The 14,996-nt window shown below is 49.4% G+C and overlaps 1 protein-coding gene across 1 annotated transcript; it reads right to left on the reverse strand.

The window, feature by feature from the left end:
* Positions 1 to 267: 267 nt before the first annotated feature.
* Positions 268 to 11,994, reverse strand: S1PR3 (sphingosine-1-phosphate receptor 3). The gene is made up of 2 exons (XM_004270599.3): positions 11,778 to 11,994; positions 268 to 3,992 (listed from the first exon to the last, which is right to left on the reverse strand). Exon 2 carries the CDS (start codon positions 3,847 to 3,849, stop codon positions 2,713 to 2,715), a length of 1,137 nt encoding a protein of 378 aa, XP_004270647.1. The 5' UTR covers positions 3,850 to 3,992; positions 11,778 to 11,994; the 3' UTR covers positions 268 to 2,712.
* Between the last annotated feature and the right edge of the window lie 3,002 nt (positions 11,995 to 14,996).

Below are 14,996 nucleotides of genomic sequence, written 5' to 3' on the forward strand. Positions count from 1 at the left end.
CCCCCTATCAAAAGGGTAGTCCATTGACCTTCCCTATTGACCTACCAAAATTGGTGGAAAAGCACCCAATACACTGAAGTTTCCTAAAACACCAGCTCTGCTAGTGGGAAGCCTAGGGGAAATGTTATTGGAATTCTCAGAGTGTTTTAACTCCTACAGAAACACTGGCACCAAGTGAGAGGTCATACTGCCACTTTGCACATCACCAGGGGCAGCCCCAGTGTACACAGCCCCTCACACGGACTCCCAAGAATGAGTTTATACAAAGGCTTTCAGTTTTATTTATTTTTTTAACAAACATACATGGGACACAGTAAAGGTTACTAACTGAACGAGATCTAATGCACAGGTTCTCTGTGGCTTTGACATATTCAACTTCTAAATGATCTCCAGCTAGCTAGTTAGGAATGTACACATCGGTACTAAATTTGATTACTTTTTGCATATATCAAATAAACACAATTACTTTTTTGGAGTATTTTTCATTCAGATTGATTGAAAGTTTTGCACTACCTCAAAAAAAGTTGAGGTTATAGTGTTATTAATATTAGTGCCAGACATCTGGGGCCCCCAAGCAACTCAGAACTAACACATAAATTTCTTAAGTCATTTCCCTACCTAAGGTAAAATGCAATACTCAATATTTGGGCTCTCTGAGGCAATTTTGTTTTTGTTGTTTTCTTATCCCAGTATCTTAATGCTTAACTTTTCCAGAAATGCCCTGGATTTTCTCATGCTATTGACAAGAGAATCAGCTCCTTTTCAGTGACATAATGAGGACAACAAAAATGCCACCTATGGGCTTCCCTGGTGGCGCAGTGGTTGAGAGTCCACCTGCCGATGCAGGGGACACGGGTTCGTGCCCCGGTCCGGGAAGATCCCACATGCCGCAGAGCGGCTGGGCCCGTGAGCCGTGGCCGCTGAGCCTGCGCGTCCGGAGCCTGTGCTCAGCAACGGGAGAGGCCACAACAGTGAGAGGCCCGCATACCGCAAAAAAAAAAAAAAAAAGCCACCGATGAGCATCTCCTTACAAATAGGATTTATCTCATCAGTAACAAAAATTAAGAAAGACATTGGTCGGTACATGATCACCCAGGACCCACAGAAATCTTCCTTAATAAAGAGGAACTGGCATCATATAACAAAGAGGAGTCCCTTTCTCTTTGAAAAGTTATTCATGTATTAAGACTACTCTTTTAGTCTTTATCCAGGCAAAATTCCCACTGAACCTAAAAACTTCAGGGGGTTCTGATGTAAGGCTTACCCAAGAAAAAATCCTTTTAAAGGTTGCTTTTTTTCTTTTTAAACAAAGAACTCAATACATCAACTATATGCTTATGACAGCTCTACAAATTTGTGTATTCTTCACCCATTTGTACTGCATGAAGAATCACTGGGGATGACTGTGTACAAAAATACCTTCTAAGTAATTGCTTCTTAAGGTAAACAGTGATACAGGGTCAACATGTGTTGAAAAGGAAGAGTACAGTATGGCTATATTTCTTTGAAGAAAGCACAAGCTGCCAGATCACAAGTAAACTGCTCTAATAGTCATGGTCGGGGTCAGCTTTCGGGAATCCATGAGGCTGCTGATGACCCCAGCTGCTCAGCTGTGACATCGCAGGGAGTTGTTGACTTGGTGCTTTCTGATACAGATTCAAACTCAACATAGGATCACAGTGCTGCCTTGCAAACCTCTCCTAATTCAATAGAAACTCCCCATTACATTGGAAAGGTGAAATGAGCCAGGGGTCTGTCCTCTGCTTCTCCCTCGTGGGTTCTTTTCTTGGTTGGTCTGGGGCACAGGCTCCTGGAATACGTTGGCTGGCTTTTCTGTGATTTGGAGAAATGCCAAACAATCACGTAATTTGGCTAACTTGGCTTTTAGATGTGCTTAAGACTGCAGGGACAAATGACAGAAGAGAAGCAGGGGTCCCCTTGGGGGATGTACGCCCACAGAACTTGCTCATTCTCACCAGGATACTCCAGACGCTGTCAAGTGTATGTCTCAGGACAGTTTGGAGTCAGAGCCACACATCTGAGACCAGCCTTGGACAAGCCCTTTGGGGGGATTTGGGCTTTCAAAACCTGCTTAACTTGAGACTTCATGTCAGTCTGAGGAGACTGGGACCAGTGCGTCCACCTAGTACCCAGCCATATCCTCATACCTGGTGCTTCAGTCAGAACATATCTGTACTTCCTGTTACGTAACAGTATCACGTACTGCGACTTATGCATGTACCAATGGCAGACGTATGAAACGCAAGTGCTCTGTAACACAGAAATGACGAATATACAGCATCTATCCTGTGCAGAGTGTAGTGTAAAGTTACCAAACATCATCCTGATGTTCTGGGAGACACACTGTACACTGTGGTCCACGACCTTCCCTCTCTAGGCACAGCAGACAGTGGTCGGTGGGATTCAAGGTAAGGCACTGATGACATCGGCAGCTTGGTACATTTGGAAGAGCCTGGAGCCTAAACGGAAAAGGCATGCTGTCTACACTGAAATGGGTTGGCAATTCCTTGGGTTCCCTCCTTAAGAGACGTCCACAACAGGCAGGCTGTTGGCAGAATAGGTTTCCTGAGTCCTAGCTCTGGAACAGCCGCCGTGGGTGAGGCGTGCAATCAATAAGAATGTGGCTGCAGGGTTAGCTGCTGCTCGTTCCATGGAGATGCAAGGACCCCACGTTCCTGGAGCCCGGCGTCCTCACTTGCAGAGGATCCCATTCTGCAGGGTTTTGTTTCTGTCTGTTATGCAGGGCGAGGCAGCTGTTTGGGGGAGGTCTTCCTTGCTCTTTGGGGAGGGGCTGCTGTTGTTGCTGCCGCTGGATTTGCTTCTGCTTGGGTCGAGAGCAGGCTGGATGGGTGAGGAGAGGGCACCCTGGCCCCTGACCAGGCAGGTGCAGACCAGCCGGAAGAAGGCCCGCCGCATCTCCTTGCTGGCCAGCGTGTAGATGACCGGGTTCATGGCGGAGTTGAGCACGGCCAGCACAATGAACCACTGGGCCTTGAACAGGATGGCACACTCCTTCACCTTGCAGGCCACATCCACGAGGAAGAGGATGAAGAGTGGGGACCAGCAGGCGATGAAGACGCTCACCACGATCACCACGGTCCGCAGCAGGGCCATGGACCGCTCTGAGTTGTGAGGGCTGGCCACCCTGCGGCTGCTGGACTTCACCAGGAAGTAGATGCGTGTGTACAGGATCACGATGGTCACCAGGATGGCCGTGAAGATGCTGACGCAGAACGCGATGTACTTCTTGGAGTAGAGGGGCAGGATGGTGGAGCAGTCAGGGAGGTTGTGCAGGCAGTTCCAGCCCAGGATGGGTAAGGCGCCCAGCGAGAACGCGATCAGCCAGCACATCCCGATCAGGAGAAAGACGCGGTGCTTCTTGTTGGCATCGTAAGGTCTCATTTTGATCATGGTCAAGTGCCGCTCGATAGCAATGGCCAGTAGGCTACAGGTGGACGCCCCGAGGGCCACGAACATGCTGCCTTCCCGTAGGAACCAGACCGTCAGAGACAGGCTCAGGGTCCTCTTGCCTGACATCAGAATGTTGACCTTGTAGGCTATGCCGGCCAGCAGGTCGCAGAGAGCCAGGTTGCCAATGAAAAAGTACATGCGGTTGTGAAATTTATTGTTTTTCCAGATGGCGATCAAAACCATCAGGTTCTCCAAGACAATGAAGCTGCAGATGATCAAGAAAACAATGGTGGTGAGCGTGCTGCCCTCGGGGGCGTCCTTCAGCCTGTCCTTCAGCTTGCCTACATAGCTGTAATGTTTGTGCAGGGTCTCGTTGGAGGTGTAGGGTCTGGGGTGCAGCGTGAGAACTGTCGCCATCACTTGGAACTCACGATCGGTTAGCTCCAGAATCCACCAGAGGGCGCCCTGGGAACGTCCATTTCCCGGGCAAAGAAAGCCTGCGGCTCAGGCTGCAATAGTGATCCAAGCCAGACACCGGCTAGGGTGTTGAGAATGGGCTCCTGAAAAAAGATAAAAGGACGGGGCGCCCAGTGATAAAGTAACAGCACCTAAGATCAACGGCAACAATAAAGTTGGGTAAAGGCACTAAAAATGTTGAAGCATTTGGACGGCTGATCTGCATGGGCCCAGAGGGGGCCTTTAACACAGGTCAAGATCCTAAGTGACCATGGAGACAGAGGGAGCAGTTCTGTGTCTGCAGTTGCTCAGGAGGGAAATTCAGTGCATGAGCTCCGCCATCATTCAGTCACGTCACCATCACACACACACCCAAGTAATACTTCCATCTGGAAATCTCTCTTTTTTTTTTTTAAGATGTTGGGGGTAGGAGTTTATTAATTAATTAATTTATTTTTGCCATGTTGGGTCTTCGTTTCTGTGCGAGGGCTTTCTCTAGTTGTGGCAAGCGGCGGCCACTCTTCATCGCGGTGCACGGGCCTCAAGGCACTTAGGAACGCTAACCAGTTCATACTCATCTACTGCACAGGAGGTGGTAAACCCTTATTCCCAGTTACTGAGAGAGAAACAGTATTATGCCAGGTCCAAAAAATAGAATAGAATCTGGAATAATGCCCGTCCGATTTCTGAAACGTCCTTGGTGGGTTTTGGCGCAACATTGTGGGAAGTACTCACACTTCCTGGATGGGATCCCCGGGTAGCAGGGCCAGGGCCAGAAATTGAGTCTAGACGGCCCCCAGGTCTGCCCAGCGGAGAGCTCGGAAACCGACCACCTGGCCACCAAAGGAAGAAGAGCACAGGCCACGCACGGCCTACATGGCCACCCCCTAGCAAGCAGCTGAGCATGGAGCCAGGGGAGGAAGAAATACAAACCTGTAAAAGTGGAATCAACAGCTTTTGAGACTAAAGGAAGAAAAGAGAGGACAACTAACTGGATTTTCGAGTCTGGCTTAAAATTCAGAGTTTAGCTCTAACTGTCTAAACTGCCAAAACTAAATCAGTGTGTGTGAACTGAAAGAAACCAACCTGGGAGCACTAGTGAGAGGGTGGGGCGGAAAACCCAAGAGCCAGACTTCCGATGGTCCTTCCCCACTGGACTTTGGATGTACCCCAACCCACCTGTGGCTTTATCCATCAGCCTCCTGTGATGTCCTCAGTGAAGCAGACCCAGCTACCAAAGCAGAAATGGATTTCACTAAGCTCACTTATTCTAAATTAAAATTATTTGAGTATTTAAATATATAATTAAGATCAAACGAGGTTAATTTACAACAACCGACTGTGTGAAGATTTTTCTTTACCTTTTTTTTTTCTTTTTGTGGTACGCGGGCCTCTCACTGTTGTGGCCTCTCCCGTTGTGGAGCACAGGCTCCGGACACGCAGGCTTATTGGCCATGGCTCACAGGCCCAGCCGCTCCGCGGCACGTGGGATCCTCCCGGACTGGGGCACGAACCTGTATCCCCTGCATCGGCAGGCAGATTCTCAACCACTGCGCCACCAGGGAAGCCCGCACACCACTTTTTAAAACAAATTGCAAGCTGTCTTTTTAAGAGTAGAAGTAGGCGCAGCAGCTGACACTCTCAGAGCACTTTCCCTGGAGCCCCTTATTTAATCCCCATGCTGACACCGTGAAGATCTGTCGTAGGAAACCAGGCACAGGAGAACTTAGTCGCCTGGTTATCTTCCCACCACTTGCCACCCCAGAGCACAACCCCGGAGAGAGTATTCCTCATCCCCACACAGATGCACTGCCACTGCACCACGTGTTACCTCATTCATGGAAAAGGCGTGGCACAAAGGTAGGGAAGAGGAACACATGTGCCGCTCCACCAAGAGCCACAAAGCAGCAGCATCCTGAGAGCGGCTATTTCCCCGACGGCAATGGGGTCACATGGCTGGCCCGAGGGCCCTACATACGCAACATCCCCCATGCCAGAACCCTGCTGCCACATCCAAGTGGCCGCCCCTCTGTCCATGACACCATCATGTCGGGTTTGCCTCAGATGCCTCTGAGACATCTGCTTTCCCATCAGGGGTTTCTCTCCCAGGACCTGATATTGGCAAGCATAACAAGGGGATTTATAATGGTAACTGACTCAGCACCAGAGCAGTCTGAATGATAAAAAACATACTAACAGGACTAAAAGGACAGGAACATGAATTGTACAGGAATTCCCACTCACACTGGGGTGAAAGGGCTCTAGGCATCTGCAACTGAAAGGCTTTTGAAACCAGGGTGTGTCCAAAGTTTGTCTCCTGTGCCTTAGTTTCCCCCATTACTCCACGGCATTTGAATACCTCTTGGACAGTCTCCACCCCTCCGACTAGGTTATATAGTATGGATAGCAGGGAAGTGAGTCCCTTTAAAACTGATGGATCTGGACTTCTCTTGGAAATAAAGGGCAGAGGAAATACACCACAGGCTTTGCAGACTCACATCAGCTTTTTTATCCCCTGAATATGTAGAGTTTTGATAAAATTGAGTAGAGGAAACAGAAGGGAACAATAAAAACTGATAACCAGAAAGAAAATAACCAAAACAAAAATTGTCTAAGATGTGCCAGAAACCCATCCAAACCATGAATCTTGAAGGTGAACATATTTTCCCATTAATTCTTGATTTATAGTTTCCCTTAATTAAATATTTATCGCTCAAGGAGCACATTTTTTCAGAACGTCTTTTGTTAAATGTGAATCTCCGCATTTTGCGTAACTGGAAGATATCCATCTCTCTTTGGAATCTAAAAGCTTATTTTCTTTGGATTATCAACATTAGAAAGTAGACCCCATCTGAGAGTTAAGTGCTGGGCGAAAGATCAGATTGATTTTGGATGCATCTGAACACCACTGTGCATAGTCCGACCATCTCACGGACGAGTTCGGGCCTCCATCCCGAGGGGCGCAGCACAGACTCCGAGTTTGCCGGAAGAACGCTCTGCCCCTCCCAGGTCCTGCTCATGGCGAGGTGGGGCATCGGCCCTCCCTGGCTCATCCATCCTGCTGCTGCTGGTCACTGCAGGGGTGCTGGGCACTGCGGGCACCAGGGCTCCTGGGAGACCAACCTATCCTATCCCTCATGGCCTCTTCTAGTCACTGACCACTCCCAGATAGTAACATTCTCTGGACGTCTCGTCCCCTAGGGTAATTTAGCCTGTGTCTGACCTTCATATAAATGGAGCCATATGATATACAGTGTGCCTGGCATCGTCCTCTCAATGTGATGCTCCTGTGAGCCATGCGTGGAGATGCCGGTAATTCCTTCCCATTGCTTCCACCATGTGGATGGATGCAACAGCCTCCATTCATTCCTGGTTGTGGACATGGAGTGGTTTCCAAGTGTTGTTGTCCTTAGCAGTGGTGCTAGGATGGGTTGAGGATGTCGTTGTGGCGAGCACGTGCCTGTGTTTCCAAGGAGTACCGTGGATTTCCTAGCATTGATGTGTAGGTTGGGCTTTGATGGGAGGGTCCCTGCAGAGGCTTATGGGTCTTAGCCCCTGGTCCTGCAAGTGGTATTTGTGGGGAGCTGGAGAAGTCCACATAGAGGGTGAGCGTTACACACTACAAATGCTCACGTTTTGTTTTATTTTAAAAGATAGGTGTCTGGGGCTGTTAGTGACCAGCATCTGCCTTTCCATTGTAAAAGGTTGATCACTGCTTAATTTCCACCAGAATACTTAAAAATACAGCCTGATGCTGAGAAGTGTGGCTGGGTGCTGGCTAGTCGTGTACACATTCCGAAAGCCAGGCATGTTATAGAAGATACTCAGGACAGAGATGCTCCTGCTTATGGACAGTGGTCTTCCAACAAACCCAGATTCCGACACAGCTGTGCCTTGCTTATGTCCACAGGCAGAGTTCTCACTCTCAAACTGTGCTCATGTGGCCCAGACCCCCACAGACCCGTCCCCTGAAGTACACTGCCCACACCTGAGCTTCCCTTACATCTACTCAACAGAGACCTGTTACACCTAAGAGTTTTCACTTCAACCTCATTCAGTTGGGGTTTTCAAGTCTACCTCAAGGCATTTCAACACCAAGCCTTTTTCTTTTTGCAGAGAAGGAATACGACACTTTCTGTAAGGTGGTTCAGAGGTGTGTCACCCCACACCTCTTCCCTCCATTCCAAGTTGGAGCATCTGCGGGGAGGAGTGAGCCCGGCAGGGGCCGATGGATTCCAGATGTGCTTTCTGTGCTAGTGATTCACTTTCTCTACACATGTCAATTTGAAAAATAAACAAACTGTAAAAAGAAGGAAAAGGAAAAAAACAAAGGGAAATATTTCCACAATCTGGGGTCTGTCTCTTTCTCTCTGTAATGGCCAAAAAAACCCCCAAACGAACAAACAAAAAAGCGCACGCACACACACAATAAGATAGTGAGAAATTTATTTCTCCTGGTCGGATGCAGGGCACTGTATTTTTAAAGGCACGTTCTCCCAGTTCATCCCCCAAACTGAATTAAAACATGAAGCATTTGCCAACAAGCCAAATTTCTTGGAAAGCAAGGGGTTTTTTTTGTTTTTTTTTTGTTTAGAAGAATTTAGGAAGGAAATAATGAGTTGGCCATTTCATGGCCCCAGAAAAATTCCTTTGCTAATGAGTATTTCCCCTCACTCCGAGCTTCTTAGGTGACCTCACTCTGCTTTCAGAGATAGTTCATAGCAAGAGGCTTCACACACTCAGTCTTGCACGCCTGCGAGTTGCTCTGTGACCAGTAGTGGAGCTCCCAGTGAGAAAACGGCTGTTACAGATGAACCACGTCAGGATTCCACACCTTCCCCTTTCTTCTCTGGAGTGTGGAAGTGAGTTGGTCCCTGATCAGGATTCCTGCTTTTCAGTGGCTTCTCCACAGCTCTTTCTCCCGGTAAACAAAGCTTGGATGATAACACAGATCTGGGGGCAGTCCAGGGAGCCCCAGGAATGCAGGTTGTACCCAGGACCTGGTGCAGCCCGAGCATCTGCCTCCGTGCACACACTCCTGGGCATCCTGGCTCGTCGATCGGAGGGCAACTGCTTTAGATGCAAAAGGTCTTTACCTTCATTGGTTTTCAACCAGCCTTGTCAAACTTTCTCTTCTGTGCTTGTTCTAAGGAAGGGCACGGGACTGAATTCCTACCAAGACTGCCACAGGACGAATGAAAGTGTGTGGAAATGAGCTCCTCCAGGCATATGCAAATAAGAGGTGTTCTGCCCAGGAAGTCCTAACTGGGGGGTCCCTGTCATCCTTTCCCACAGTAGTGCTCTTACTCGGTGATACTGCACATGTACCCCATGTTGCACATTGCAGGTACCATGTCTGATCCCCACTACAGCATCTGCCTTCCAAATGTACATAGGAGGAAACTGAGTCCGGAGGGTTGGGTGTGCGGGCTCAGTGTCCTTTGTAGCACAGCTTGGAAGAGGCTGCGCTGGGCCGGATGCCTGTGTCATTGGATTCCAGCGCACCACGTTAGGGATAAGCTCTTCCGGAGGCTGTCACCTTTCCATGTGTTCCTCACCTAGATAGTGACAAGAGTGTCACCACCATGCTTGGAACTGATAGCAAAATGCTGGAATGCTAATGTGAGGGCTTGACTGAAATATATGGAAAACTCTGACCCCGAGGAAATGGAGCGGCATCTTCAAGGCCAAAGAGCCTAGTCAACTGACTCAGGTCTCTCACTCCAGCTCACGGTGCTGATGGGACGTTAGAGCCACCCAATCCGTACCACACTCTCCTTGGAACAACCTTGTCACTGATTTACCTGACTGGCCTATTGCCTGGCCTCTTATAGATGCAGCTGTAATTCCTCAAAAATTGAATGAAAACAAAAGAGAAGAAAAGGCAACTTTATGCTTAGTAACTGTAACAACACTTAAAAGTATTATTAACTAAAACTAGACAGGATTCCACTCAGTATATCATATTATCTCCAAAAGTTCATGGAATATCTCTTAAGGCAAGTAATTAATTTTACAGAAAATGTACGGCAAAGGAATAATATGAAATGGCTCCGAAACTGCTAAGAAAGGAATCACGAAGCCAAATGCGAGGAAATAGAAAGGCTCGTGTAGCCCACGGCACAGCAGTCCTGGCTAACTGGCCAACGTAACAGATTGCCTGAGGCTGCCTTGCCAGCTGTGGCAGCACCAGAGTCATAGTCCCAAGTCCTGGCAGAAAAAAAGGGTTTCTCCAATTGGGCAACCCCAAATGTTTCAAGATTATGGTATGCTCAAATCCCCATGTCTTTGCAACAAAAATATATGTATACACTGTAGGTCCTGAAACATTTTTAGGAGGTGGAAGAGATACCGTGGAATCAAATTAGTGTCATTATTTCCAAACAAAGAAAAATCAGTTAGTAAATTTTGAGAAATAAATTCATTAGGCCAATAGGTAAGGCTCCTTGTACAGGAAATGGGAGTTTCAGTATCCACATATGGTAGAAAATTAGAAGACTCATGCCTTTAATGAAATGCACAAATGTAAAGAGGAAAGCAGCATTTTCAGAGATGAAAACTGGTCGAGGAAGCATTTTGTCTATATCTTAAGGGCTGACTTTGTGTTTCAGATCTCTGGTGTCAGGCAACAAGAGCGCCTGGACTAGCAGGCCCTAAGTGAATGTTTGCTGACTGAGAACATCCAGTGTATGGTTCTCCTCCCGCAACAAAATTATTCATACTGGCACTGAGCTCTGCATCAATTGAGAACTTGTACAGATGTGGATAATTCCACAACTCCTTAAGTACTACACACACACACACCACACCATACCACACTCCACACACATATACACACCAGAACCACCACGTACACCAGCAACAGGCTTGGCCATCCCTTGTTACTCATATACCCACAGACCATAATCCTGCCCTCGTACTTCCTAGGAATTACGTTTTTGTTAACCATGCCAGCAAGATTTTCATCAATGAAGAAATAAATGTTGAAAAGATATATTAGGAACATGTGATTATATACAAGGTCTGCAACTTCTAACTCCAGACTTGAAAAAGATGCCTAATTGTGGAAGTACCCAGAGCTCCAGAAGAGCCAGACTCAGTTCATGCTGCTACCTTTCTTCATTTTCAAAGTAAAGCATGTTCACTTTAAAAATCCAACAAGAAGTCCCTCTCTTACCTCTAAATACAAAAACACCACAAAGTAATATGTCCTTGGGAGTGTCTAATGTCAGGAAGAGAGAGAACGTAAGAAGGAGAGGGATCAAGAGAGAGGGAGAGAGAACCATTTGGAGACTGGAGGGTTAAAAGTGGCAAAGTTAGCACTTTCCTGCACCAGGTCAAAGAAGGACCTTCCCCAGCTTTATCTGTTAGGAATGTAACATACTGATCTTCCCTGGGAACCTCATTATTGCACGATAGGAACTTTTTCTTCCAGCCCCCTGATTCTGACAGCCCTGACTGCCTTGTTTGAGACATAGAAGGAAAACTGGAATTTCGTGGCGAATAAAATTAAATAGAATAATTTCCCCAAGAGAACAATCACATGTACACACGCTTCCAGAGTCCCAGGTCCTCATCCTGGGCGGGAGCCCAACTTTTTAATTGTTCCAGGAAAGTGACTGACGGAACGTCTCTGTGAAGAGTCACTACTCTTTCCTTGGCATTTAAATGCTCCAATTGTACTTAAAAAGGGACCATCCCCTCCCCCACCCCGCCTCGGCTTCAGTCACCAGAATGGCTGACCTGTGTGGAGGGGGTGATGCTGATGTAATGTGCTCGCCCACCCAGGTCACCGTCGCGCCGAGGACTGGCTGGAAATTTGTGAGAAAAGTGGACCCGGCTGCCCCCACCCACCCCGGTGCCCCGGGCCTTCGGCCGTGCCGTCTCACCTCCTTCTGGGAAGGGCACTTGGGCCACCGGCATCCTGACACCCCTTCCTCCGCTCAGATGCGAGCTGGGCTGGGACGCCGGGATAGTCCTGGGGCTCGGGAGTGGGGGCACGTTCCCGGGCCGGAGAGTCTCGCTCGGGTTCGTCCTGCCACCGCGCTTGGCGCCGGGTTCCTGTCGCGTGTCTCCCAGACCAGATTCTTCAGCCTCTGTCCCCGCCAGCCGGGCGCAAACTTTTCCAGCGGCCCGCTGGGGCGGGGCCCAAGCTCCGCCTCCCCACCCTGCCGCCCCACGCCCACATCCCGGGCCCCACCTCCACCTCCCCGAGCCCCAGCCCCCTACTCACGCCCCCCACGCCCCCTCCTCCCCTGACCTCATACCCCACCTCCCCGCACCCTGCTCCATCCCCCGGCCTCCCGGCATCTCCCCGCCCACCCATCTACCCTTTGCCCCCTCCCCCATCTCCCAGCCCTCTGCCGTCACTTCTTTGTCCCCCACCACCTTCATACCCCTTCCCTCAGCGCCGCGCTCCTATCTCCGCGTCCCTCCTTCCCCGCCCCCCGCCTCAGCATCCCCCACACTCCGCGCCCGCACTTGCCCCCAAACCCCTGTGTCCTGCTCCCGGACTCCCGCCCCCGAACTCCTGCTCCGGTCTTCCTGCCTCCCTTGCCTGCCCCCACAGTCGAGGCCCTCTCTGGTGGGTCCTAGACATTCTCCCATGGCCTCCCGCCTCCCTTCGCAGTCCCCCTGGGCTTGGCTTGCCCCTCCGCCTCTGCCCCAGAACGGCCTTCAGATCCTGCGCTCCTCCTGAGCTCCCGGCTGCCGACCCAGGGGCTCAGGACCCAGCCGGCAGGTCCAAACCGGGTCCGGGGTTGGACTTGGGCAGGGCGCACTGAGGGCGAGGGTTTGGCAGATTACTGTTATCATCATCATCATTAGCATAATTGTCGCGATCATGATCATTTTGGGTTGGAACTGACTGACCCCCAACTTGAGGGGTAACATCTGGCAACATTTTGGTTTGGACCTGTGCCTTCCACCTCCCTCGTGCTCTGGGCCTCCAGCGCAGAGGCTGTTCCCCGGGGGCACACACGCTCCGTATCCCCGGACCCGCCCTGGGCACAAGAGCTCGTGGATTTTCCGTGGCACACCTCAGGGATTCACTCCTTTTGTGTGGATAAATGAGATAATCTATGCGAAGAGCTTCCGAAAGAAGAATTCCGAGGGAGGGGACTACCAAATCTATTGGACACGGAAAGTGAAGGTCCTGAGTAAGTGAACACAGCAACCGACCGTGGAAGCTTCTAGCGAGGGAGAAAGAAAGAGAACGGGGGAGGAGGAAATGGAGAGAGGCAAGAAAAAGGAACCAGAAGGCCTGCTATCCCAAGCAAGGCTGTGCATTCCTGGGCAGACCAGACAGGCACTGCAGGGGTCCCTGAAGCAAGTTGGGGAATCTTGGGGAAAGTCTCCCTCAGTTACCTGTCTTGTGATTTGCCCTCTTGCCTCCAGAGGAAGAGCCCCAAGCATCCTTCCCCTAGAGCTGGGAGCAAATGCTTATTAGGGGTGGGATTGAGCCCTGAGAGGAGGCATAGACAACAGAGTGCAAGTTGCCAGTGCTTTTGCTGGCCTTCTCAGTTGTTCCCTGCTGAGAAACCCCAGCCCTGGAGAAAAAGCGGGGTGGGGGGCTGGGCGGTACTGCAGAGCTCTGGCTGACCTCTGGGGCTCAGTGGAGGGCTGGTGCTGCCCTGTTCTTGTTTCCACTTAATCTACTGTACTCTGCCTGCACTGCTGTGAGACCTCTCCAGTATGGTAGCCTCCAAACTGGCTCAGGGTGTCTTGTGCAAGCTCTGAGAAGCCATCTCTGCCCCAAATTATAAGGGGACCCTTATAATTAAGGTTCCTTAATCTTTCCACTCCTACAGCACCAAGTCAGGAAAAGGAGAAGAGAGACTGCATCTTCAGCCACTCACCGTGGCGAGGGTAACCAGACAGCGTACTGGCCACTGTGCTTACACCTGACCAAAACAGTCAGTTAGGTCATCAACAAATCTGTTCATTTAGTTGCGTCACACTACGAAAAATGCACTACTAGGTTACTGGCTGAAGTTTGTTTTGACTGGTGCCCATGTCTTCATTCACTGGACAAAGTCTGAAATCCAGACATTACTAGGGCAACCTTGAGGTCTAGTGATGGCTCCAAAAGCAGCCTCAGGACCTGGACTCCAGAAGGCTGAAAAACAGTGGGACTCTTTACTGTAAATGTCCCAAGGGAGATCAGAGGATTCCTGAAACTCCTCTTTTGGTAAAGACTCCTTTTCCCCAAAGATTCCCCACCCTGAGCAGCTCTCTCCAAGCACAGTCCTCTGGCTGGCCCACTGTGTACCCCTGCTTGCTCCCCACTCCATGGGCCTTAGAGCTCAGTCACTGGGCCCTGACTGGAGTGTCCTCTGTGCCCTCACACAACCTCTAGAAATCATATTCTCTCATAACTCCTCTGGAGAGAACCAGCTCTCCCTGAGTCTGTTGAATAAAAATCTCCCCCTCTGCAGCGACAGCTCTTTACAGAGGAATGGTGGCTCATAAATGTAGAAGGAATGGGAGAATTAGGAAGTTCCCATTTTTCACCTCCCGCTGAAATAATTGAGTTGAACCAGGTGAATTCATGCACAGCACGGTGAAAGTGTGGAGAATTGGTGAAGCACACAATGCTAACTGGAAAAGGAAGAACGTTCTCTGTTTTAATGGAGACATCTGGCTGTCAGGGGCTCAAGGAGGGATCAAACTTAGCATCTCTCATACTGGATCAACCTGATATTATGGGATCCAGAATCCAGCACACATCACCAATGCTGTGCTTTTGCTAAAAATGCTAAAATTCAGTCAGAGGTCAAGCCTGTGACCTTCACTTCCAGTTTACGGGAAAGAAGGGCTTAAATAGCAGAGTAAATGACGCCAGGGAGAAACGATCAGACACGTCCAGAGAGCAGGGCGTTCTGTATCAGTTGGCGTGGTCTCCTCAAAAAAGTCAGTGTCGGAGAAAGAATGGGAATGGTTGTAGTACAAAAACAGCTAAAAAGAAGTGACATTCATAACAAACATGGACCCTGATCAACTCCTGGGTCAACTAACCAGCATTAAAGAATTTGGAGGACGTTTCAACATGATGGTGTATTGAATGATATTGTAGAATTATTGTTCGTGTTATTAGGTGTGATAATAGC

The sequence above is a fragment of the Orcinus orca genome, chromosome 6 (assembly GCF_937001465.1).
Source record: "Orcinus orca chromosome 6, mOrcOrc1.1, whole genome shotgun sequence".
Lineage (NCBI taxonomy): Eukaryota > Metazoa > Chordata > Mammalia > Artiodactyla > Delphinidae > Orcinus > Orcinus orca.